General features: G+C 41.5%; 1 protein-coding gene across 13 annotated transcripts in view; it reads right to left on the bottom strand.

The window, feature by feature from the left end:
- LOC117901252 (protein sickie) overlaps positions 1 to 23,971 on the bottom strand; it is a 203,087-nt gene that overhangs the window by 60,402 nt on the left and 118,714 nt on the right. For 10 of the 13 annotated variants that reach the window (XM_034811942.1, XM_034811940.1, XM_034811936.1 and 7 more), the window contains 3 exons: positions 5,125 to 5,252; positions 3,916 to 4,024; positions 1,634 to 3,253 (listed from right to left, as the gene is read on the bottom strand). In XM_034811942.1, coding sequence (XP_034667833.1) covers positions 1,634 to 3,253; positions 3,916 to 4,024; positions 5,125 to 5,252 — 1,857 coding nt within the window. Of the gene's footprint in view, positions 1 to 1,633; positions 3,254 to 3,915; positions 4,025 to 5,124; positions 5,253 to 11,648; positions 11,856 to 23,971 lie in introns of those variants that run through there. The other 3 variants (XM_034811944.1, XM_034811943.1, XM_034811945.1) reach the window with 2 other exon arrangements.

Raw genomic sequence — 23,971 nt, forward strand, 5'->3', positions numbered from 1 at the left:
GCAGCGACAGCTGCTGTAAAGCAAGTGTGAGGCAGAGCCAGAGCCAGAGGCAGTTGCACATCATCTGTGTGCGTTTTGTTATGTTTACTCACTAAATGAAGTGCTTATGGAATTTCTTAGAACATAAGAATGAATTAAGTGAATCAATGAATGCATCAATTAAATATTAAAAGCCTTTATCCACGGCTAATAGAGTCATAATTCCTTTTTGCATGATTTGCCACTACAAATATTTGTCCATCTTTTTTTCTAATCCTTCCCATAGCCAACATAATTTTCTTTAATTATCTTTCTTAACAAAACTTTCATTAAACACTTTTAAATCGTTCAATATTTAAATATTCAGAACAATCTGAAACCAAGATCCATATTTTTTGTACTTTAAAATTCATGACACTCTGCCCAAAATAAAAGTTGAGTTACTTTTGAGCATAAAATTCCTTACTTGTTCCCACTTTATCACCGCCGATGCCATTTGCCTCCAAATCAGAAACCTAAAACTTCTCTTGTCCACAAAGAGGAAATTCCCAAACTCTGGAATTGGCTCTCAAGTGATGTAGTTGGCGAGTATCTATGGGATATCAACGTATCTGGTGACTGAGAAGTGTGAGAATCAGTGGACCGCGTTCGACAGGTGACGATGGGGGCATGCATTGTCAATTGTCAAGTGTCGAGAGCCGAGAGTCGAGAGCCGAGAGTCAAGTGGCGTCTGCTGTTGACAAAATTGTAAATGACATTTGACATGCCACACACACACACACACACACAGCCAGAGGCATGGGGATTCCACACAACAATGGGCAAGAGGCCAGAGGAAACACGGGACACGGTGTACGAAATGCCAGAGCCCGGAAACATGACAGTCAAACATCGAGTGGACTTTATGCAAATTGGCAATTTGATCACTGGATTTGAGTATTGCTATGCCCCTCAAGTGGCGAATGCTAGAAGACATTTCCACACTCTGTAGAGAGAGTCCTGCATCCGTCAGGAAGTTGTTAAGGTGCCACAAGTGCCACCAATTAACTCTGCTTCACAATCAAATGATGATAGGAGGCCAGTCCTCTCTCTCTCCGACAGACAGTTATGTGTACAGCTGTGCCCCTGACATCAAAAGTGTGCCCAAATGGTGCGTGCCACACACTCGACACTCAACCACAAAAGAAAGCAGCAACAAAATGCTGAAACAAATGACACACAAAAGCCATTCAAAATGCACTGAGGCCTAAAGTCAAAGTCAAAAGCCGCGCCGGCACCGCAATTCGAGTTTTTATGGCCGCAAGAGAACGCCACATGGAGGAGCGGGGAGCTCTGCTTCTTGGAAGCAAATCCGAAGCGATACAACGGCAATTACTGGTTGGATTACTCATTGGTGTCGCGACTCTGCCGCTCTTCCACTCACCACTGGTGGCAAAAGCTGAAGAGACAGCAAAAACAAATGCCTGTCACATGACTCATGGAAGCGTTTTGATCGAAGGAGCCAAGGTATTACCTCTGGAACTCATTGGAAAATTAGGAACTATCAGTTCTGTTCTTCATGCAGTGAAATCTTTCCCTAATGCAATCCAAAGACGAAGCAAGAGTATAACCAAAATCTAAATCAAATCTCTTATAACAAGATTCTCGCACTCACCTTTCCTCAATGGTCGTTGGCAGCTGCGTTCTGGCCCTCATCATGCTGAGAAAGTGTTTGCCATGGGACACGGCACCGCCGCCAGTGGATCCGCCGATGGTGGAGTGGCCATTCAGGCCACTGCTGCCCTCCGATAGATAGCCATTGTCAATGTCATGATAGCGACTGGTGGCCGGCGAGCTGCCAATCCTCAGGGCATCGCCATCGCTGCAGTAGCCCTGCCCCAGATCCGATTCACAGAAATCCAAATACGACTGATGCGGATGATGGTGGCCACCGCGTGCTCCACGTGTGGGCAGCGTGACATGGGAGTTGTAACCCCTCAGAAGGGGCCGCATTGGCAGCACTGAGGCGCCGGCGGAGCAGCCGCCCGACTGTTGGGTCTGTTGCTCCTCCTTCGACTCATAAATGGTGCCCACAATCTTCGAGGGAATCGTGTGGAACTTGTGCGGCGATGCAGTGGGTGTATTTGGTGCCGAATTGGGCATCGGCCGCTGCAGCCCTGCCCCGCGATGCGGAGGCGATGACAGAATGTGGGGTCCGGCATTGTACTCCAACTTGCGTGGGGCACCCAGCGCTGTCTTGGGAGGTGGCAGACGACTCCCACTGCTGCTCCCGTAGATCCCTTGCTGTGGTGTGCTGGGCTCACTGAGGTATCCTCCCATTCCCGGATGTCCCTGTGATATGTGTGTGGGTGGACTGCTGCTGCTATTCGCATAGTACGGCGGTGGCGCTGCAGCCTTAAGGATATGTGGTGTCGATGTGCTGCTCTGTGGCGGCTCCTGCCCGGCCATGGATATGTTTTGTGTTGTCTGTGTTGCCTGATTGGCCGCTGATATGTCGCTGGTTTCCCGCTTCAGTTGCTCCCCACCCATCGGGGCTGGCAGCTTGCTGGTGCCCTTGATCGCCGCAATGGGTTTGGGCAGACCCGTGCCACCCGGACTGTGCAGCAGCTGCTGCTGCTGCTGGACTCCGGCACCCTTCAACGAGCTCTTCGACTCCGACTTGGAGTGCAGCGAGGACTTGGATGCTGTCTTCAAAGTATTCTTCTCCACCGCGAGTCCCAGTCCGAGGCCTCCTCTGGCCAGTGAACTTTTGCCCGCCCTGCCCATCGTGGAGCTGCGCGACTCATTCCCGGACTCTTCCTTGTGCAGCGAACGGGCCGGACTCTTCTCCTTCTTGTCCAGCTTGGACTTTGTTTGCTCCTTCTTCTGCTGTGCCGCCAGCAGTTTCGATTGCTTCGTGTTGTGCTTCTGTTGGGGCTTCTGCGACGTCACACTGATGCTCGGGGGCTTCAGTTGGGACGAGTTGTGGCCATCGTTGAGACTCAAGCTAGAGTCGGAGCGCTCGGAACGCGCCGAACTAAACCCCGACGAGGAGGATGTGCGCTTCGACTGTTGCTGCTGGATCTGCGATTTGTTGGCTGCCGCACTCGCTGCATTCGCTGCATTCTGCTGCTTCTCCTTGTTGAAGAGCTTCAGCTTGTCCAGCATCGAGTGCTTCTGCGGTGCAGCTGCTGCTGCCGCCGTCGCTGTCGTCGTTGTGTGGCTCGTCGTCTGGGGGCTGCTCGGTGAGGGTATTCCGCTTTGGTGGTTGCTTTTGACACTCGGTGGACGTAGGCTGCGTGGGGAAGGAGAAGAGCTATGAGTAATAAGTGGAATTTTAGATGTACAAATCTAGGGAAATATATCGATTTTGTTATCGAATGTTATCGATAAGCATTGATAATTATCAATGAAGTTGGAATGTGTAAATTTCCGGTAAATTATGCCCTTTATCGTTTGCGAAAACACTTTAAGAATCGATTTTTATATCGGATAAATGTCGAAAAATCAAAACGAAGATCAAAATATCGCTACGGAAGAGATATCTTTCTGTGTTCTAGGCTGAAGTTCTCATAAATCTATCAAAATGTATCAATTCAATATCGATAACATTTCCAGAAAAGCGGTAAACAAATGGCTAAACAACTGGCGTTTAAAAATTATGGACTAAACATTTTTTTAAATTAAATTGGAATCAGAAAAATCTCGAATTCATTGACAATATCTTGTTAAAATCGAGTCTATCGTAAAATTAAGAAAAATTACTTCAAAACGGGAAATTTGACTAAAACCAGTACAAATTTCTAGCCATCTACACATTCTTGATAGCATTCCATTTTCAATATCAACCAAATATATATATTTTATAAACAGAATGTTCAAATTGTACCATCTCCATAGATATAAATTAATTTATACTATAATATACATATATATTTATACAACTAATTTTCTTACCTGTTGTTATTGCCACTCTTGAGGCTTTGGATTGTATGATTGCTTGTGGGCGGACTATTTGGACGGCTCGTATTGAAATCACTTCCGCTCTTGCCCAGTCCCGGTATGGCTGTAAGGAGAGAAAAAACAAAAAAAAAAAAGGATCAAGAAACTTGTTTTAAAGAACTGTGTTTAACCCACACACAGCACCACACCGCAGCACACCATAACCCACACGATGGATGGCGCCCACTTGTAGTCAATGTCAGGGACACGGCAGAGAGGGAGGGAGTTGGAGAGGGAGACTCCAGCGACTCCTCTTAGAGTCAACCATATAAATCAATGCTAAAGGCCAATGCGGACATTAAACTTAATTAATGGCCGTGCGTGAGGCTGATAACAGATTGGGAGGAGACGGAAACTCTCTCTATCTCACTCACTGCGCCCCGTGATTTATATCTGCGCCAAGAAGCAGCCAAATATTCGGTAAATAAATCATTCGAAATGCTCTAAAAATATGACTAACAATGAAAGAGGAAACTCCTTTCGAGAAATGGGTCAGATGAAGGTGAAGTAACTTAAGCTGAAAACTGGTTTTAGGCTTGAATATTAACTGTGTGCCTGGACACAAAACGTTTTTGACATTTTCTGGAGCATTAACCAAAGAAGTCAATGAATAATTATGGAAATTGAAGCCTGAAATCTTCTCCAAGAATGTTGGAATTAAATTACAACAATTGTCATAAAGTTGAATAATTTTTATAGCCTCTCTACCGCCCTCCCGCCCTGCCCAAATCTACATAATTAATTGAAAAATGCAGTTACCTTAACCACAAATCTCAGGAGAGATTTCCATAGAACATGCCAAACCCCAAAAGTATCCCCCAGAGAGCGCTTTGATTACAGGGGAGCGAGTAAAAACGCCCTCGGAATGACACAAAATCCTGGTCAGAACTCCACACGGAAAGGGCTAAGGCTATGAGTGAGTGGGAGGAGTGTGGAGAGAGCTAAGTGCAGTACCATCTCCCTTCCTGGGGGTTGTTTGCTCTGACTCTGCGGACCTAAAATTTGTTTATTCCCAGTAAACAACAGTAGACTCTCCCCTGCAGGGCAGGACTTTCGCTTGAAGGGTGGATAAGGGTTTAAAAGATTTTTTAATAAATTTCCCATGCTCTTATGCAGTCCATGAGCCCATCAGTAGGTGTGGTAAGGGGCATGGCTGATACTTACATGGCGTATGATTTGGTGTCGGTGGCAGTGGACGCACTTTATCCGGTGGACAGCGACGTTGCACCATAACGGTGGCTGGCAGTGGTATGGCAGTGCCGCCATTGACCTTATAGGCGGGTGCTATTTGTCTGCAAAAAACATAAGAGACAAGATACCATATATTATTAGCAAACTGCATAAGGAACAAAACAACAATGTTGCCGTTTAATTTTTACAGATTTTATAAATATATTTCTTTATGAGATTTTATGACACGACGTGTGGGCGTCCTGTCAACATTAACAGCTTGTCTGAGGGTCTCGTTTGCATGGCTCTTGGCCATAAAAATACGTATGAATGTAAGTTTCTGCAAGATACTTTTTTTTTAATATTTTAACGCTTATAAATTAATGAAGCAAGCGGCAACCGGCAAGCCCCTTTGTGTGCCATAAAAAACTTTACGGCAATAAATATTTTTATGATGCGAAATGTTGAAGTGAAGTGTAGTGTGCCCATAAATTTGCATATCAAGATATAAAGATACTTTTGTCTGTCTGCCATAGCCCGCGTAGTTGCGGTTCCATGGGACAATTGTTGATTCGCTGATTGGCTGCGGGGGCTTCATGCTCGTAATTGTCGTACAATCAAATGGTAATTCCATCTTTATGTTGTCTGTGGATTGGTCTTTAAGCGCGCCTTTAAATGAATATTATACGCGTATTTTCATTAACATTTTTAATTCGATGAAGAACAAAACCTCATTAAACAATTACCAAATGGAAAGAAAACTGGCAACAACTTCTGCAACTAATTTTCTCTTAGATTACTAAATCTCAATTATTCCACAGATAATTATCCCAGCGACTCGTTTCTTTATTCATTTTCCCTTAACTAAATAACTTTTTTTAGCGTTTTCCTTTTCAGTTTTCTCGCGCAATTAGTCATAAGGCTGATTAAAAACGGCAAATTAAGAGTGAAATAAAAAAGAGAAATAACTTTTAATAAGTCGCATAAAGTTCTAAACGGGGGGGCCAGACAAAGCCCTAAGATACAAATGTATCTTATGGTTGCCGCCGACATTGCCACTGCCACTGCTGTTGGCCATTAATAAGTCCGTCAAGAGCAGTGGAGGCTGTAGAACGGGTAACAATTGTATTAAATGAATAAGAAACCGGGGGAATACAGAAAAAATAAAAACAACAAAGCTGACAGACAAAATAAAGTTGCAAAGATGCGTCCTCCTACGTGGAGTCCTTTGCTCCTTTCTGGAAATTAAATACGCTTGGCAGACTCCTGCTGTAGGATCGATGGCCCATCCTTTACCTTTTAAGAGTCTTTTTCCCCCCACTCCCCCTTGCCAGACTTTTCCCCAGCACAAACAAACAACATCAAGAAACTTGGTACAAAATTTCAAAATTACTTTCATATTATTTTATTTGCATTTTATTGTTCCGCGCAGAAGACGTCTGCTGTCTGCCGAGTTTATTTCGTTGCAAGCCAAAAGGAATACTACTGCAGGGATGGCATGGATGTCTGTCTGCGAAAGTCAAAAGATACACAGATATTGAGAGGTAGCTCAGACGTACATCTGTGATTTGAAGAGGTGCCAGTGCCTCATGTGAGCGAGGTGCAAGTGAAGAGTACCGGTTGTGGAATTAGGAGAAAGAGATGGGAGACAAATTTGTGTCTGAAGTCTCTTTAGATATCTTTGGGATTCTTAGGACTGTTCTTTAGGATTCAAAAAATTTAGTATAAGCATACATAAGTTCTATAAATAATTACACAAAAATACTAGAAAAATTCTACATAAATTAAAAAAAATACTAGATAAGCCCCCAAAGATTTTAAAAGGCAACAATTTTCTTTAAAATAATGTTATTAAAAGGGTAAATATCAAAAACATATACTAAGATTCCGACAAAAGTATAACTAAAACTGATCATTTCTGTAATTTTCGATTGCCAAAAAACTTCAGAAGTCACAGCTGTATGTTTTACGTCTTCAAAGACCTTGTTTCTGTTGTTGAGCTCAGTGCATTATTAGGGTACAATTTCATTGCACCTTTTTTAATAATATTTCCTTCACTCATTCCTTTCCTACTACTCTGGCAACCCACGCTATTTGCCATAGCGTCCTCTTTGTAACTACTGTTCAGAAATGCATTTTGCATCATTATATTGTATCTCTGCTGTTGTATCTCTTCCCCTTGCATCTCTCCCCATCTCTCTATAGTTACATCTCCTGTGGTGTCTATCTCCCTTTTTGCATCTTTCAGGTGTCACATGTCAAAAGAGATGTGCGCTGGGGCGCCTCCACAATCTCTTTATTTAGTTTCCACGCAAATTGAATTTACGTCTTTAGTACGCATTTTTGATTTGTGTAGCTCTGGAGGAGAGGAGGAGCTCCTCAGCATACAGCACACAGAATCAGAGATTCACAGAATCTCAGATGTTGCACCACAGAAAACCAGAAGCAGCGGCAGTGGCAGGGGCAGTGGCACGCAGCATCAGCCGCAACAGCTGCCAAATGTCTTTGACCTTTTTGCTGGCTGCAGCAGACGACGACGACGACTCCTCATTCAGAGGGACATACGCGGACGTGTACGTGTGTATGGGGCTCATAATACTCGCACTCGTAGTCGGACTCATACTTGTTGTAGCTGCAGCATTTGTGGATTCTGGCATTGCCTCTTGGTGGCATTCACCTGTGTTCTGGGGTCTGGGTCTCTCACTCTCTCTTGCCCCACGTCCCACGCAGTTTTGTCGCTAAACATTTCCGTGTGAGAGAAGAGGGAATAGGGCGGGGGAGACTCTATGCCAATGCCATTTGTATAAATATATGTAAAAACAGTGGGCAACAAAAAAGCCCTATTCTACCTCTACTCCGCCCTTTGGCGACTGCCCATTAGTTTTGCACGGGTCTGCTGTTTGCTGGATTTCGCTCAGTGCATTTACGAGGCATACAATGTGTCACTTGAGTTGCATTTGTCATGGCAACAGCTTCTAAAAGCACAGAGAAAGAGACTTCCTCTCCTTCCTTCTCCTGCACAAAAGGGGGAACAGCAGCCTGGAACTGGCTGTGGCACTGGCTCCATCCTCATCCTCCTCATCTGTGACCATTTTTGGTCATTTGCCAGAGGTTGCTCTGCCTTTTATGCAGCGGCATCTTTCGCTTTTATTACAAGCTCTGCCACCTTTTATGGTTAGAAGTTTGCAATCTTCCGACAAGCCCTTTGGTCGCAGAGTTGAACATTTCAGTGTCTGAGAAGGAGAGAGAAACTTTCCCCCAGTTGTTCAAAGTAATCTTTTACACTACAATCTATAGATATCTACCCATTAAACAATCATTTTCACTTGCACCTTAACCCAGAAAATTAAACCTTTTGCGGGAAAACCACTTTGGGAAGACTTTTGGCTGCCAGCGAAAATGTTCATAAATATTGCCACAGCAATGTGGTTGGCTACCGAAGCACCCGAAAACCCGCATCCAGCAGATACGAGAAAAAAAGCAGCTTTTGCCCCGCTGGCCGTCTGTAAAGTTAAATTAACAACAGCCGAGAAACTGCAAGAGACAATTCACAGTCTTTGGGATCACTGTTCGGAATTTATGAGAGTTCTGTGTCCAAGCGGAGCCACTCCAAGTCTTATGGGAGTGTCTTATATAGTGGTTCCTTCTTGAGGTTCTTGTGAGTAGGTGTTGAATGGCTAGTAATAAGCATAATTATATGCCATTGAAATGCCCTGCCCCAAAGGAGTGGAGAATTGAGAATTAAAGAGCTATTCAGACGGCAAAGGCAGCGGCCATGTTTTGTGTTTCATGTCCCTGACTAAATGGCAAATCCATTAGATTTTAGAGGCAGAAGCGACACCCAGACGAGTGTTTTGACCGAGTGTCGCTGCTGCATGACGCGTATACAAATTTCGAACTTTATTTGAATGAACTGCCAATGAAATGAGCTACAAAATTGGTGATATTTTTAATGCCGAATCTATCTGTAGTTAAAAGACAGAAAAGTGGGAAAGTTTCCTTTCCAACTCTTTTGCTTTTCTGCACTTTTTCACCACCATCTGCCAGCCTCTTAAAAGCCTTTTCATGTTGAACTTTAAATTGAAATTAAACATAAAACCTGCGCTCTGCTCTCCGATCAGTGTTCCCCGCTTGAAGAAATATCTAGAGCCATGGGGAAAGTATCTCCAGCTCTGGGGAGTTTCAGTTGGTCTCAGACACATCATCACCGGAGCTTTGTTTATTACTAAAAGCCATGTCACAATGTCTTTAGACATTAGAAATGTTTCTGTCTGTGTGTGTAATGCGATATGCGTCGTGGTGCGGAATGTGAACGTGTTCATTCTTAAGAGTCGCCGTGTAACCCCTCAATGAATACTTCCCCCTACTTTCCTCTGCGTTGATGCTTTACTAGCACTATGGATAGCCATTACCATGGCTTTGGTATTGTATTTTGCTTGTCTTCATTTTCAAGTGCAGGCATAAAGTCACGATTTTCAGTTATTAGACGTAGCGCAAAAGTTCTTCGAAGCGACAGACGCATTTTCTCAGCTTTCAGTTGCAGCTGCAGCTGTGCAGCATCTGCTGCTGTGTGTTTCTGCCACAAGAAACAATTAATAGCGTCTGCTAGAGCCCTCCAAGCCTTCCTCTGCCTCTCACTCTCTCTCTCTCGGGGGGAACACTGCTCCAACCTCAACAGGCAAGGGAGTGGATAATAAACACACGTGCGTCGGCGGTGGAGGGCAACTCAAAGATGTTGTTGCTTGCTAATGGCTGTTGCTGCTGCTGCTGCTTGCCACCTTTTGTGTTGACTGCTGTGGCGGGACGATGCGGTTGACATCTTTAAATATGCAGGCAGGTTCCAATGTTGCAAACAAGCCGCAAACAGCAGTGGAGAGTGGCCCCAAACAAACAAACAAACAAGAAGCTACATCATCAAGTGCTGGGCAAAAAGCTAAAGGGACTCTGAAGGCCCAGGCTGGCTCTCTCTTCCACACTTGCCACGAGACTCAAGTAGAAACTTCCACTCTTCCACTTCCACTCTTCCTCTCCACTCTTTCTCTGCAGCTTTTCGCATATAGACCTACATCTAAGCACATGGGCGTGAGATTATTAGGGGTTGGGGCGTAGAAATTATACTTTTTTAAGGGGCGGTTTGTGACACACTCACTTTGGATGAGAGCGAAAGACTTCTTTCAGGGACTGAATCAATGGACTACCTCAGAAAATGTACTTACATGTTGGTTTATCTTTAAAAATTAAATAAGTATAAGAGAGGCGATTTTCTAGAGCGGAAAATTATGTTGAAAGGGTAAAAGCTTCTTCTAAAAGTAGCTTTATGTTTTAGGAAAGCTACTTCTGCTCAGGAACAGCCTTTATCTAGTGGGATATCAATAGGGATATTGAAAGGAATCAAAAATAAACTGCAATATATTATTTATATACAAGAAATGAATGAATATTCAGCTGAAACTCCCAAAAGAACCACTTTGAGGGCGGGAAATCTAAGATAAAAGATTTTAAATTTAACGTAAATTTATTTAAGGCACAGTTTCATAACTTTTTGTGTTGTTTATTTGGGTTTCCAGGGGGTTGTTCCTATGGAGTTTTCCAAGGGAGGTCCTTTACTGCCGCCTGTGTTCGTTCCGATAAGTAGCACCAGACGGGATGGCCAAACATTTGGTTTTGAATTCCTCTCCTTTTCAATTATGCAACTTTTTGGCAAATGTTTTATTTATTGACTCTGAACAAGGGGAGAGCACACGAGTGTCACACCATTTCCATCATAAATGAAAGGTTTTTCGATATGGTGGTTGGTTTTTCAGGCTGCTGTTTGCTATCCAAAAATGCACTTTGATATATTTTTAAATAATATTTCCAACGATCGCTGATGATTATGCAATGCGATGGGGGGAAAGGGCAACAAACTCCTAGGGCTCCAGGGAAAATATATGAAGATGCCATTCTCGTCTGGCTGGCAGCCAAGATTCATTCATTGAAGTTCTTTCTGGTTCTTCGAGTAGTCAGTTGCGTGTTGCTTCGTATATCTGGTGTTTCTTTCGGCACCTCCAGACATGGAATAACATTAAACCAAAGTCTAAAGACAAACCACAAAACAAAGATATAGACCAAACATTAATTATGATTCGTTCCCTCACTCTGAGAAGTAGAAGAAAAGCTGGGAAAATTTGCACTTGCCGGCATACATCTTTCAGAAGAAACCAAAAAATGTCATTTCCATTAGCCTCACAGACACCACACCACACACACCCCTCCCCGGATAACACCATGCACTCCAGGAGGAGTGGGAAAGCTCTCTGGGTCTGTTCTATAAATATCTGGGAAATTATCGTAAATTTTGTGGAGGTTTGTTCTCTGTTTTTGGTTCTCCCCTGATTTATTGTGCTGACATTTGGCTTAATTCAAATGCTTTGCGTACGCATAATGATACTCATTAGTAGAGATGTGTGTCGTCTCTGACATTTTCCTAGGAAAATCTATGGATAATTTAAAATAAAAATACCAAAAAAACGTTTTACCTTCTGACATCCGGAGAGTTGGGTAGACTTCGACATTTGCGTGAACTCTTGCCCCCGCCATGAGATGCGGAGTTCGCGGACGAGGTATTGCCCATCGTTTTCGTTATTGGTTAATTTATTGGGTTTTATAAAACTGAGTAGATTTTGGCATTTAGATGCAGCTTTGGCACTGACTTAGCTGTGGCTTTTCCACTCTCTTTCTTCTTACATTATGTTTGGTTTTATTTACGTTAAAATTTGTTTTTGAGTTATTTTTTGATTGTAAGACTTGTACGAAAATATTTTTTGGCAGTTTCTAGGGAGGAGATAATATTTAAGATAACGATTTCAAATATTTGGACTTAATATTTTCTCGCTTTTCTTAAACACTTTTTTGTTATTAAAGTTTAATTTCAAGAGCGTCCGAAGATTTTTGGTTTTTTGAACACATTTTTTGTGGAGAGAATTTAATGGGAAACATTTTTAAAGGGGTTTTATCGTAATCTTGCATAGATAATGGTATTTAAGCACTGTAATAATATCCATGAGATATTTGTCTAGTGGCATCCGACTGAAATTTAATATCTGTTGATGGCTAAGAAATATTCAACCCGTTCAATATTTTTTCTATACAATTCTACGGCTTTCCCAACGTTTTAGCACCGAAACGCATTGCCAATTATTTCATAAAAATGTATTATATCCTAGCTCCAAGCTAATAATACCCAAATTCATTTAAGGCACACTTTTGTACCATTTTTCTTTAAATGCATTCGCCATTATTCCAATTTAATCAAAAAAAACATTCCATTTTCACACTAATTATGACCAAGTCGACCCCCGAGCATGATGTTTACTTTGTGTAATTAGTTTGCAATTAAGTTTTGGGGTAGAAAAATGCCCAAACCAATGTACGAAATGGACTCCAAATCAAACAATGTCTGGTCGCAACGCCCACAGGCGGAAAAAAAATGTGAAGTAATTCATTTTGGGATGTGATGTCCAGAAACGACACAGAAATGTTTGCACAGCACTTTGATCTTAACCCAAAAGCACAACTGGGGTTGAAACGAGAACTTAATGCAATTAAGTGAACATATTTGCAACTTCCGTGCAAACCAGGGGAACGAAACCAAACGAAAGACCAGACGTTCCGGCATTTGTTTTTGATGTATGACTGCTGCTGGCTGCTGCCGATGCGGCTAATCGAGGGATAGAAAGCAACCCAAAAATCCAGAAAAAAGGGAAGCATCCAAGGGGTGTAAGAACCAACCAGCAGCTTGAAGATTGCTACCAGAATTTTTGCTCTTTTTTCCAAAACAAAAGCTTGACATGAAAATCAATAACTTCAATTACAAGAATGAAAAAAGCCTACCGGAAAATACAAAAGAAATATTGCGTGTAAATAATACGCACGTGTGCGTGACACGTGATTGGGCTGCCGCTCGCCCCTCCACTGAACAGGGCGAGAATCCTTGCGTTTTTTGGGCATTTTTGAAGTGCCTGCTAAATGCTCTAAAAGTGGTCATATTTCCATTCGTAAAGCCACGTTAAGGGTGCGAAATTCAAGCTTAATCAATTTGTCGTAAAATGTAATGGGAACATGGATCTGGGGTCTGGGGTCTGAAGCTGAATTCGATTCGATAAATGTAACGAGGGGATTCGACACGTGCACAGGGGATTGTCAGTTCGTTTCTTTGCCTCAGCTTTTGACTTATGGGTAAATTTATGTGATTTATTGAAAGTTTGCCACAGTTGCATAATCAAACTGTCACAGCAACAATTACGACCATCAACAGACGGATAGAAACCTACAAGGCTCCTCAGAAACCAAACCACAGCATCGCTGAGACAGATTCAGACTTTGCCTTAGGCAAAAAAGAAAGAAAAAAACCACTCAACTGTCTGCCTGTATGTCGTTGTCGCCCCTTGACTCTCGACTCTCTGCATAATTTTCATAAATTGTTGCAAATTGTTGTTGCTTGTTTGTTGTGTGACTTGTATGGATCTTTGTGCGCCTAAAGTGCGCACTTGACAGGCGTAGCTGACTGGAACCAAAGGAGAAATGTGGAACAGGAAGCAAAAACCGGGTATCAATAGACTATTTCAATGCACATTGTGCAGTGCAGGGCTCTCGGGATAAATGGTATAAATTTAGCTGAATGAACACTTGAGAAACAGTTAAGCTTTTGACCTAGGCATGACGTGAGCATGAATATTATTATATCAATCATTCGCTCACTTTTATAGGGATAAAAACGAGGCTTTGATTTGCACAGAAAGCCCCAATGAATGATCTCCATGGATCTAAGCTTATTTTCAACAGGTTTATTAAAGATTAAGCACTCAAACATACTAGAACAGGCACAATAATCATCTCAAATTCCCTGGCTACGTAAATTGCTCTTCAGCAACGAACCAAAAACCACTTTGTAGCATCGAACTACCCTCCTCGGCTGAATCGTTGACACAAACTCTTTATTACATTGCCCATCAAATTATTTCCAATACTGTGACCAATCATCCCATTCACACTGCCATTCACTCCGCCCCCACTCCAACCTATAACTAATCGTTCGATTCGTGGAGTATCACGTACACAACGGCAACTTTTTTGACACACTTAAAATGCCGACGGCCCTGCGGTTGAGGAAACTTTCGAGTGGAAGGGACATTCTGCTTATCAGAGCATTGCACTTTTTGCACACAGCATAAAAAGTGGCCAGCGGGGGAGCTGGAGACAAGGAGAAGTTTTGCTCAGTCAGGGCTCTTATCTATGCCGCCACATGCTCAACAGGGTGAGAGGAGCGGAGGTGTGAGTGCTGATGGAGGAGGCCCAAAGAGGCGCTCGAAGGAATTATTAAAATCGGTTTTTGAAAATGCATTTTCCATAGCCAAAGGGTGGGCGATAGAAGTGGAATTTGACGTTTATTCACGTACAATTTTGCCCCCAAGTTGGCCAAGGGAAAATGTATTTTAATATGCAGGCAAAGAAGTGGCAGAAACTTTACTTAACGACACAAACACTGAGGAAAATAATATCTAGGAGGTTCGTTACATCAACTGCAAGTGATTTTATTCCAAGCAACATTTTTCTTTCAGTGCTACAATCTGCTAACCATATAATAATAGCCATAGAAGTGTTCTCCGTCACGAAACACAAGTTTCTAATCGCCTAAATGTGGGGGATAAATAACAAAAGGGTATGTCCGGGAGGCGGTTGTCAGAATGCAATTTTTAAATGAAAGTTCACACAGAAAATTAATGGTATATTGGGGTTCAAGAGGCGGTACGTACTCGTACACTCCCAAACTAAAATTCTTTCTTCTTTGTGCCTGATCCCCTGACCAGAACCTTGTAACTCATTTGCTTTTGTTTGGCATTGTCTTGGGGTCTGGTCTCGGTCCATAAATCTAACAATGCAAACGTTCAATCACTCGCTGGAACTGTGCAACTCCCTCCTAGCCATAACTTAACTCCAAAGTGTGGCGCTTCAAGCGCACATGCAATGCATATCAAAAAACCTAACCCCAACTTCGTTACTTTGGCTTTAACAAATAAATTCTGATGAGATTTATGGTTCCCTCCCAAGTCCTAGCCTCAATCCCCATCTTGAAACCGGCATATAAAAAAGTACTTCCATCTAAATATAAACAAAAGGCTGAGCTGAGGCATAAAGACAAGGCAGCCCCCGCCCGGGCAGAGCACAGAGAGAGAAACAAATTCAAAACGTGCAAATGCACGTGCTGCTCCAAATTTTGTTTTTGTTCAAAAACCTCCACATATACGAGGGGGAAAGCATGAGCAGGGAGAGGGGTGATGCTTGTACAGAGGGACAGATGAGGGGATTGCCTTCTTTCGCGCTCCAGCGAGCAGCAGTGGGGGACCCAAACGAAAATAGACAAGTTTATGGAGCAGAAATCAAGTTGAAAAGAGACTTTTAGCTTCCGCTTAAATATACAAAGTGGAAAAACGAATGGAAAAAACAAAAGCCAAAGAGACAAATAAGTGTACAAAAATGGGTTGTAGAGACTAGAAAATACTCATCAGATTTCAAACGCTGCTGAGACACAGGTTTGGGTATTAAAAATGTATAACGTCAAGCGAAATAACAAATTTACGTCACTTAAAACACGTACTAATTAAACACAAAAGTTGACAAAGAAAGCTCTGATCTGCACTCAACTAATTTAGGCTTCAATTTGGGCCAAAACTATGCTTAATATTGAAAAATGCGCACAACTGATCTTCAATCGAGATAAGGTTCTATTTATATATCCATTGAGCGCACTCGTAAGTGAGCGTAAAAACGAGAGAGTCACGCAATTTACGCTCTCTCTGGTGTATGCGTGTGCATGCAGGTAGAATGCAAACGCAAGCTTTGGCTCTGCAGACAATTGCATGCTCTCTACTTTGATATTCTCTTTCCAGCCACCATCATTTTCATCACTTCTTGTGGAAAGTATACACCATCGCACGGTTAAAGGGTATTTTACTAAGGGACAACCCCAAAGACAAAATTGTTTTTCTTCTCTTTTAAATGTATGTCAGAGCAAATCAACAATTTGTCACGCCGCTTTGCATTGAATGCAGGAAAGGTGGAGCAGCCAGCAGCAGAAGCAGAAGGAGAAGGTGATGGAGCAGTGGGTGGGAGGAGCAGGGGAAGGTGTAAGCTAAGCAGGGCAAATGCTTAGCAAGACAGCCTCGACTTATAAATGTTTTTCTCGCTTTCAAAATGACTTTTGTTTTTCCTCGAGCATTTTATTTTACCCCCTTTTCCGAGTCCGTTGCCAAGTCAAGCAATGCAATTAATTGCTGGAAAGGCAAAAGGGCCGCCCAGCACAAGAAATATCAACGGGATAGGCGCGGCGTCGGCACGGCCTACAATTGAATTAATATACCCCCTTCATATTTCAGAATGGTTGCGTGTCTTTTGATGTTTTCAATTGACATTTCCGTGAGCTCTATCTCGGGGAATCTTGATATGCAACCAATTGACAAGGCGTCAAGAAACGCATCAAGATAATCAATATTTTCCATAATATTTCTCTGAAAAATAAAAGACGGGAAATCAACTGCATGGGTGGTCTCTGTAACAACAATATATGGTCTGGTCTGTTGGGGCATGCAACTCGTGTTGCCCAACTTCATGCCTATATACAGAGTTTTGTGAACAAAAATGTTGTCAAGCAATTTGCATAAAATTAGAATGGGAATGGAAAAACAGAGACATTGCAAAATGATGTATTGTATACAAATACTCGTAATGTTAATGTAAATTGAGTTAGGGTATTCGCGACTCTTTGGTAGTCACTTTTTTATGGGGTTTTGTGTAAGCCATAAATAATAAATAATTGCATTGAAAGTTGTTGCTTTTATAAGTTAACAGAATTTGAAAGTTTTTTCGGAATAAAATTGAAAGCTTGCTCTCCATCAAATTTATTTTAAGCGAATAACAATTTAAAATTAGTTTTCAAATAATTAAATAAAAATATATTAAATTTATTAATAATACTTATAATAATTTTCTTGATGGTTGTATCAGTATTGCTCTCAAAACTATTTCCCAATTCGTTTGTCAAATTCCAATGAAATTTAGTTGTCATTTTCTATAATTATCATCATAACCTTTAGGAATATCATGCCCTTCCCCTTAATATTCCCCTACAAATCCTACCCCCTTTGGCCCTTTGCATTATCATAATTAAATCATTAGGGCAACGCGGCCATCAACTCCATCAAACTAATAATAAATAATGCTCCCTCTGTCTGTATATCTGTCCTGCCTGTGTGCTACCTCCGATAATTCATTCCTCCCTCAGAGATCATTCACACGCTTGCGGCAGCACAGTGGGCCCCTATCATTAGTCAATGTTGTGAGAGCTACCTCTTCGACGAGGGAGTGTTTCCCTAGCCCTTCCCCTCCCCCTCTGCAATTGATTTTACATTATGTATACCAAACCCCTTCCCATCCCTAGGTCTCGTCTCGTCTCGGCTTCTGTTTGATAATTTGACAGCTTGCTTTCTGATATCTCAGATTTCCTTCAGTGTGTTGACTGTGACGGGGGCTTTTGGATTTGATTTTGATTTTGATTTAGAGTTCGATTCCAGTGGTGGGTTCAATGATCCCCCTTAGAGGCAGAGTAGAACAGGATTTTGACAGCGCCTGTTACCCGCTTGTCAGTTTGTCAGATGTCAATAGCAGTACCAGCTGGCAGGCAGGAGATGAAATTCAATTGAAAAAGAGTCCCCAAGTCAGACTCCTTCTGCGAATGTACTTTGGGGAATGTGTTTGCACAACTTGTGGCTGAACCATAATTAGCTTCAGTGCCTGATGCTCTCTCCTTTCAAGGAAGCATAATCCTTTTGGTCTCAGCTGCCACTTGAATAAAATTAAATTAGGCAAAGGCAAGCGAGTCCGCTTCAAGAAGCTCTGAAGAGGGCCCCCAAACCGATTCGTAGCGGTGATTAATTGAAGACACGCGCCTCGAACAACAAAAAATACATAAAAACCGGTTGAGCACCAACTCAGTGCCTTCAGCAGCATCTGCACCGATGACAATGAAGATTAGCACCCCGTACGTTGTCTCTTTGGCTCTGGATTGGTTGTCTATCCCATTGTCTGCCACTAATTAGCTACCGTTTGACAGGAGGGGGGTCCAAACTCTGTAGCAAACTCTCATTTTCTTTAAATTGTTAGAACTTTCGAAGCAGTCACTCGGAAAGGTGGTAAACGGGGGTTGCAATGGGGCAGAGGAAGTGGCTGATATAGATAGAAAAGGCTTCAACTTCCGATATGATTGTCTGTGAAATTTCTATAGATTTTTATCGGTTCGTTCAACTTTGACCACGAAATGAGGATGGTTTTTGGGATGAATGATTTCGATTAGAGATTGGAAAGATGTCTAGAGGGGCAAATTAAGGAGACAATTGAAGGGAAATTTAAAGGAAATTTATGAGTACGTAAATATCAACGTGGTAAGGCTTCGCATAATTCACATGGAAAAACACAGAGATCTCACAAACCTAATAAAAAATTAAGAAAAATGCATCACAACTTATCCATAAATTCTATCTAAATTCTATCCTCTTGAAATCAAGTAAAATGTATGGCAAAATTCTCATAAATCCCTTGAAAATGACAAACAATGTAATGCACAAATTCTAATTTAATCTTTAAAAATGCATCATGCACATCCACTTTCTCCCACACTTTCACTAACCACACAAATTAAGAAAATTCTCATTTCAAACAATGTAGCAGCCAGAACTTTCAGTCAACTTTTTTCATTCAAACAAAAACTTTGGGTCCCCAAACGCCGGCATGAATGCAGTTTTTTTTTTTGAGGATGGGGGGCATACTATACATAAATAACACGACTTTTATCTCTAGGATCGTTTTCCATGGAGAATACGTTGTCTGGTTTTTTTTCGCCACAGCTTGGGCCCTGTGTCCGGACCGCGTCTGCCTTTAAGCCTTTTTAATTTGTGTGCAATGCGATAAGGCGTTAATTATACCCTGAAATTTCGGGCACCGTACCCTCTGTGATGATTATAATCAGAACTTTAAAGACCATTAAGTATGCAACAGATTGGGGCACAAACTTTTAGACTTTATATTCCAAGTAAATTCTTCAAAAATATCTGTTATCACTTGGCACATTCACTTATTATTTGTTGGCACTTTTAGATTTTAAGATTTTAAATAAATCCAATTTTTCTTTGGTCATTTCTCATTAATCCAAAATTTTGGACAATTTCTCATCAATCCATATTTTTTTGATGATGTTTCCACTCGTTAATCAATCTTGTTCACACACGTTTTAGGTTTGCCGCCATTTATTTACGCGTCTTTTACGTATTTCCCGATGAAAACAAACAAAACCATAGTAAAAATCGCCGGTAAAACGCGCGCGCGACGCCGTGAACGCTGCCAAATGTTGGGGAACAGTGCTGCTCAATTTTCGCAGCATGTCTCTCACTCTTCGCAGCATGTTTCTTACTTTTCGCTGCATGTTGCTGGCCCATACAAATTATGTTGCCAACGGGAAAATACGTAAGTGAGGAAGGAGTAAAGACTCAATGTTGCAGAAGGGAGAGAAAAATCCTTAGGGAGAAGAGATAAACTCCTCGAGGGATATTTGAAATACATGCGTATGGAAGTTTGGATACCCTATATTATTGAACATACCTTAAAAGTGGAATTTAAAAGACGGATGAAATTCATTAAATATACCATTATTAACCGCTGCATCGAAAATACACAATGATTGAGTTCAGAAGTCAGAATACGTAGTCAGAATATCCTGAAAAGTATAAAATAAACCTTGAATGGGTCACCCTGGTTGACGCTGCTTTGTTTTTTTCAAATTTGTGTGATTTACAAAAATTAATGCGGGCTTGAATGTTGCTGCAGCATGCTGCTCGAAAACGTGTTTTACAACATGAGGCATGAACAACCGGCAAGCCGTCACGTTAAATTCAACCTAGAAATCTACCCCAATTCTAATTTACCATGATGTACTCATTTTTGCGTGTGCTGCTGCCGCATGTTGCTGGAAAACTTATGTTGCTGAAAAGAAGAAACAGACTACGGAAGATTTTGTACCCTGTCTTCTTTACTTTACCCTTAAAATTATAATTTTATGGATGCTAAACTAAATCAATTAAATTAATTAATTATTTAACAGAAAAAATCCAGTTTATTGAAGGATTAAGGCATGAATTTGGTTACTATTTAGGGTTAACAAACTGTTAATTTAGTGAAGTTAATATATAAATATTTATCTCTCAACAGACACCAGTTGGATCCAAGCCAAGCGCCCGGCTCCTCCTAGTGGGGTCAAGACAACTACAAACAAGACCAATTAAAGTCAGGGGGGATGTGGGGACAAAGTTATTGTCTGGCAAACAAATCGTACAGCAATTTAACAAAGTAAGCAATTATTTCGTGTCACATAAAATGTCGCAAAGTAGAGGGAAAAGAAAAGATACGAGCAATACGAGCGAGCCGAAGGTTCAAAGTAGTCGAGTAAAATTGTTTGATCATTGAGCTTAATTTCAATTGGGGGGAAAACTCGTTTTGACACTAAGCCGATCAGGCACACTCTGAAACTCCACAGCCCGACTTGTTCCAATGAAGTTTAAGGCGTAGTTTCTTGTGGGGTTTGATACTCTTTACTTTGAAGAGGGTATGAATATTATGGTCAGAGAATAAGAATATTTAATGAAGTACTGGAAATGGATTAAGGATCTACATATGTTCACAATAATTTGAGTCGGTTTCATCCAAAAGGAATAAATATACAATATAAGCTATCGTTATGGTTTTTTCTATAAATCGAGTTATATGAAACGTCTCCAGTAAGGGAATAAAAACTTCTGCCTGCCAAAAGCTCTTAAAAATCGATGGTTTTTTTTCTAAGTTGAACCTGAAGTTTGTTGGCAATGCACGGGCTAGCCATGTTGTGCAGCGTGTCGAAAGATGATTGCAATTACCAGCATGTGCGATGTATCGCCCCGAATTCATTGCCAAATGGCCAAAATGATTGAACGGCCTGGCCGAAACGAGTTGTGGATTGAAAGTGCTGGCATTAGAGTTTGGGTGTGTCTAGGATTGTGGATTTTCTTTTCTAGTGGGCGGCAATGAAAGTTGCTAGTGGAGCGATTAAATGGGAAAAAGGTGCAAAGTCTAGTTTGAAATATTTTACCCAAAAACAACTTTTACAAATGATAAGATTTTGTTGTTTATTTATTGTTTGGAGTGTAATTAGTGTTCATGTTAATGTCACGACTATAAAGCTAGATGTTTTGAATGATATGAAATGTGATTGAGTGGCGCCTTAGCATATTAATGTTAATTAATGTGATTCATGGGAGATTAAATTAAATTAAATCACAACAGAATGTGATGGATTATAGAAAGAGATTTATGGGGATTTATGTTAATATTAAGATCATAAATTAAAAACATTGGCAAATTTTTTCTTAACCTTTCGGTCAAGCTTATCCTTAGTTATTTTTCCCCTTTTACTAACTTTTACCTAACAAAGTGCCAACAAAGAATACTTCCATTACCGTTCCCCAAACACTTTCTCTCTGCCGCTTTCTCTCACAACAATCAGTTAAAAGCGAAAAGAATAAACAACCTGAAACAGTCTTTCCCCCTTCCCAAATAAAACCCAAAAAGTAAAACTAGAACCAATAAATCTTTGTTTAGACAAATCCAAAAACCATGAAAAGGCTTTCGCTCGAGTTGCCACACAAAACATACGAATATGCGGGATGCCAGCTGGCAGATGGGAGCTCCAGACTGCAATTCCACCCACCAATGTGGAGCCCCATACTAATGCCATTAAGGCCAGTCCCCCCGTCATGTTGCAAAAACACTAAGCATGCATTTTATTGCCTTTCGTGTTCAGAGAGGAAGTCCAGTGCCCTCTCTTGCTCCTCGTTCAGTAGCCAAGTCCAGTCCAACTCCTTTCCTTTCATTGGGGAAGTCCAACTCCTCCTGCAGCGGAATGGCCCTGACACTTTATCATTTCAATGGCAAAGAAGAAAAAAAAACGGCGGACATTGCAATGTTTACTTTTCATTTTATATATCCTCTCGGATCCCCTAGACTCTGCGCCCAACCACAGGACGAGTGTCCTCCCATCCGCAGCAACAGCAGTGTTCACTTTCCCGTCGTCTATTCAATTGTTCAACGGTTTGTCTATGCAAATATTTTTATTTGCCTGCTGGTTATTGTTGTCCAGCGTGGAGAAACCGCACAAAAAACGGACATTAGGGCAAAGGAAAGTCAAGCGTTTGGAGCATGGAAATACCCAGTACCTAATATGGGATATGGTAGAGAATTTAAAAATACATACATCTAGCCATGGTATTATTGAAGAGCCTTCAAATATATTTAGATCCTAAAATAATGCTGATAATTAAGAGATTCTTAAGGAAATATATAGGATTAAGTTTCTTCAACGAGTTCCCCAACGAAAAAGGGAATATAAATTTGCAGTTACAGATATTGAAATAACTGTAAGTCATTACCTTTAAAAATCGTTTACAATTATTTTAAAAATGTTATAAAATAGTCATGATCTAAAAACCATTAAAAAAAATTATTTGAACGCGTTTTGTGGTGCATTCATTTTTGGCACTTTATATCAAAATAAAATTGTATGTATCCCTATAAAAAAATAGTAAAAACACTCCACAGTGTAATCTCTTTCCCCACATTTAAATCATGTTTCCATAATGCAAAGTACATCTTGATTTCCTGGGCCTAATCTACCCCTAAACTCTCCCTACATTTACAGGCTATCCCGTAAAAAATAAAGCTAACATTGCTGACATGGCAGCTAAGTTTTCGTTTTTCTCTGCTTAAAGGAGACTTTGACAAGCTGACTGACTGACTGACTGATGGATGAATTGGGTGGGTGGAGCTTTAGGGGAATATTTTGCACATGTTGCCACTTTTTGCTTTCCACTTTCCGCTTTAGTTGGAGAATTTTCAGCTTCTATGCGCTGGCTTCCAGAATTTATAGAGCGCTGCGTCAGCATCTGCCATCGACGTTAATCAAGTACTTCAAATAGTTAATGTTTTCCCCAGGGAGTTAATTACTCCAAGTATTTAGCATATAATTATGGGCTTCACCTGTTTTTCATCTGTCTCTCATTTGCGGTTCTCCCTTTGCCAGTGGCGGGGGGATTGGCAAAAAGAGTCCCTTGAGGGCAAGACAAACTTCATGGAACGCCCCTCACCCACCGCCTGGCAATTCAATTTTCCTTTACGACCAAACAACAACAGCAACAAGAGCGGGAGGAAAACTGTTGCTAGAGGGGGAGAAACCCTCCTGTTTGAGGGATGTGGGAAAACTGTTGGAAAAAGTAATCATCGTTGCAATTGTTTCACATTTTTCACATTGTGGGGCAGACACAGAGAGAGGGAAAGAGAGGGGCAGGGCTGCCTGGCTGGCAGTTTGAATGCCTGCTTTGATGATGACGATTGAGGTGGGTGAGAATATCCTGGGGTTTGGTTTGCTTCCCATCCATCGAATGCCTGTAGACGACATTTTTGCTGCTCCCCAATTTTCTTTTCTTATGACTAATGGCTGGGGGGTCGGCTACAACGAATCGAATTGTGGGTGTTGATTTGAGGCGCCACCGAAAGCTTAAAGAGTTGGTCCCACAGCGAAACAACCCTCCGAGTGGATTTTTAATAATACACTGAAAAGCAGTCGACTTCAAAATGATGTCCACTTGAAACGCAAGCGGAAAACTGACGGGGGGGAAAAGGAAGAGGAACAGGAATATATTAAAGCCTGCAACAGGACAAAGCCAGCGGT

Source organism: Drosophila subobscura, chromosome U (assembly GCF_008121235.1).
Source record: "Drosophila subobscura isolate 14011-0131.10 chromosome U, UCBerk_Dsub_1.0, whole genome shotgun sequence".
Lineage (NCBI taxonomy): Eukaryota > Metazoa > Arthropoda > Insecta > Diptera > Drosophilidae > Drosophila > Drosophila subobscura.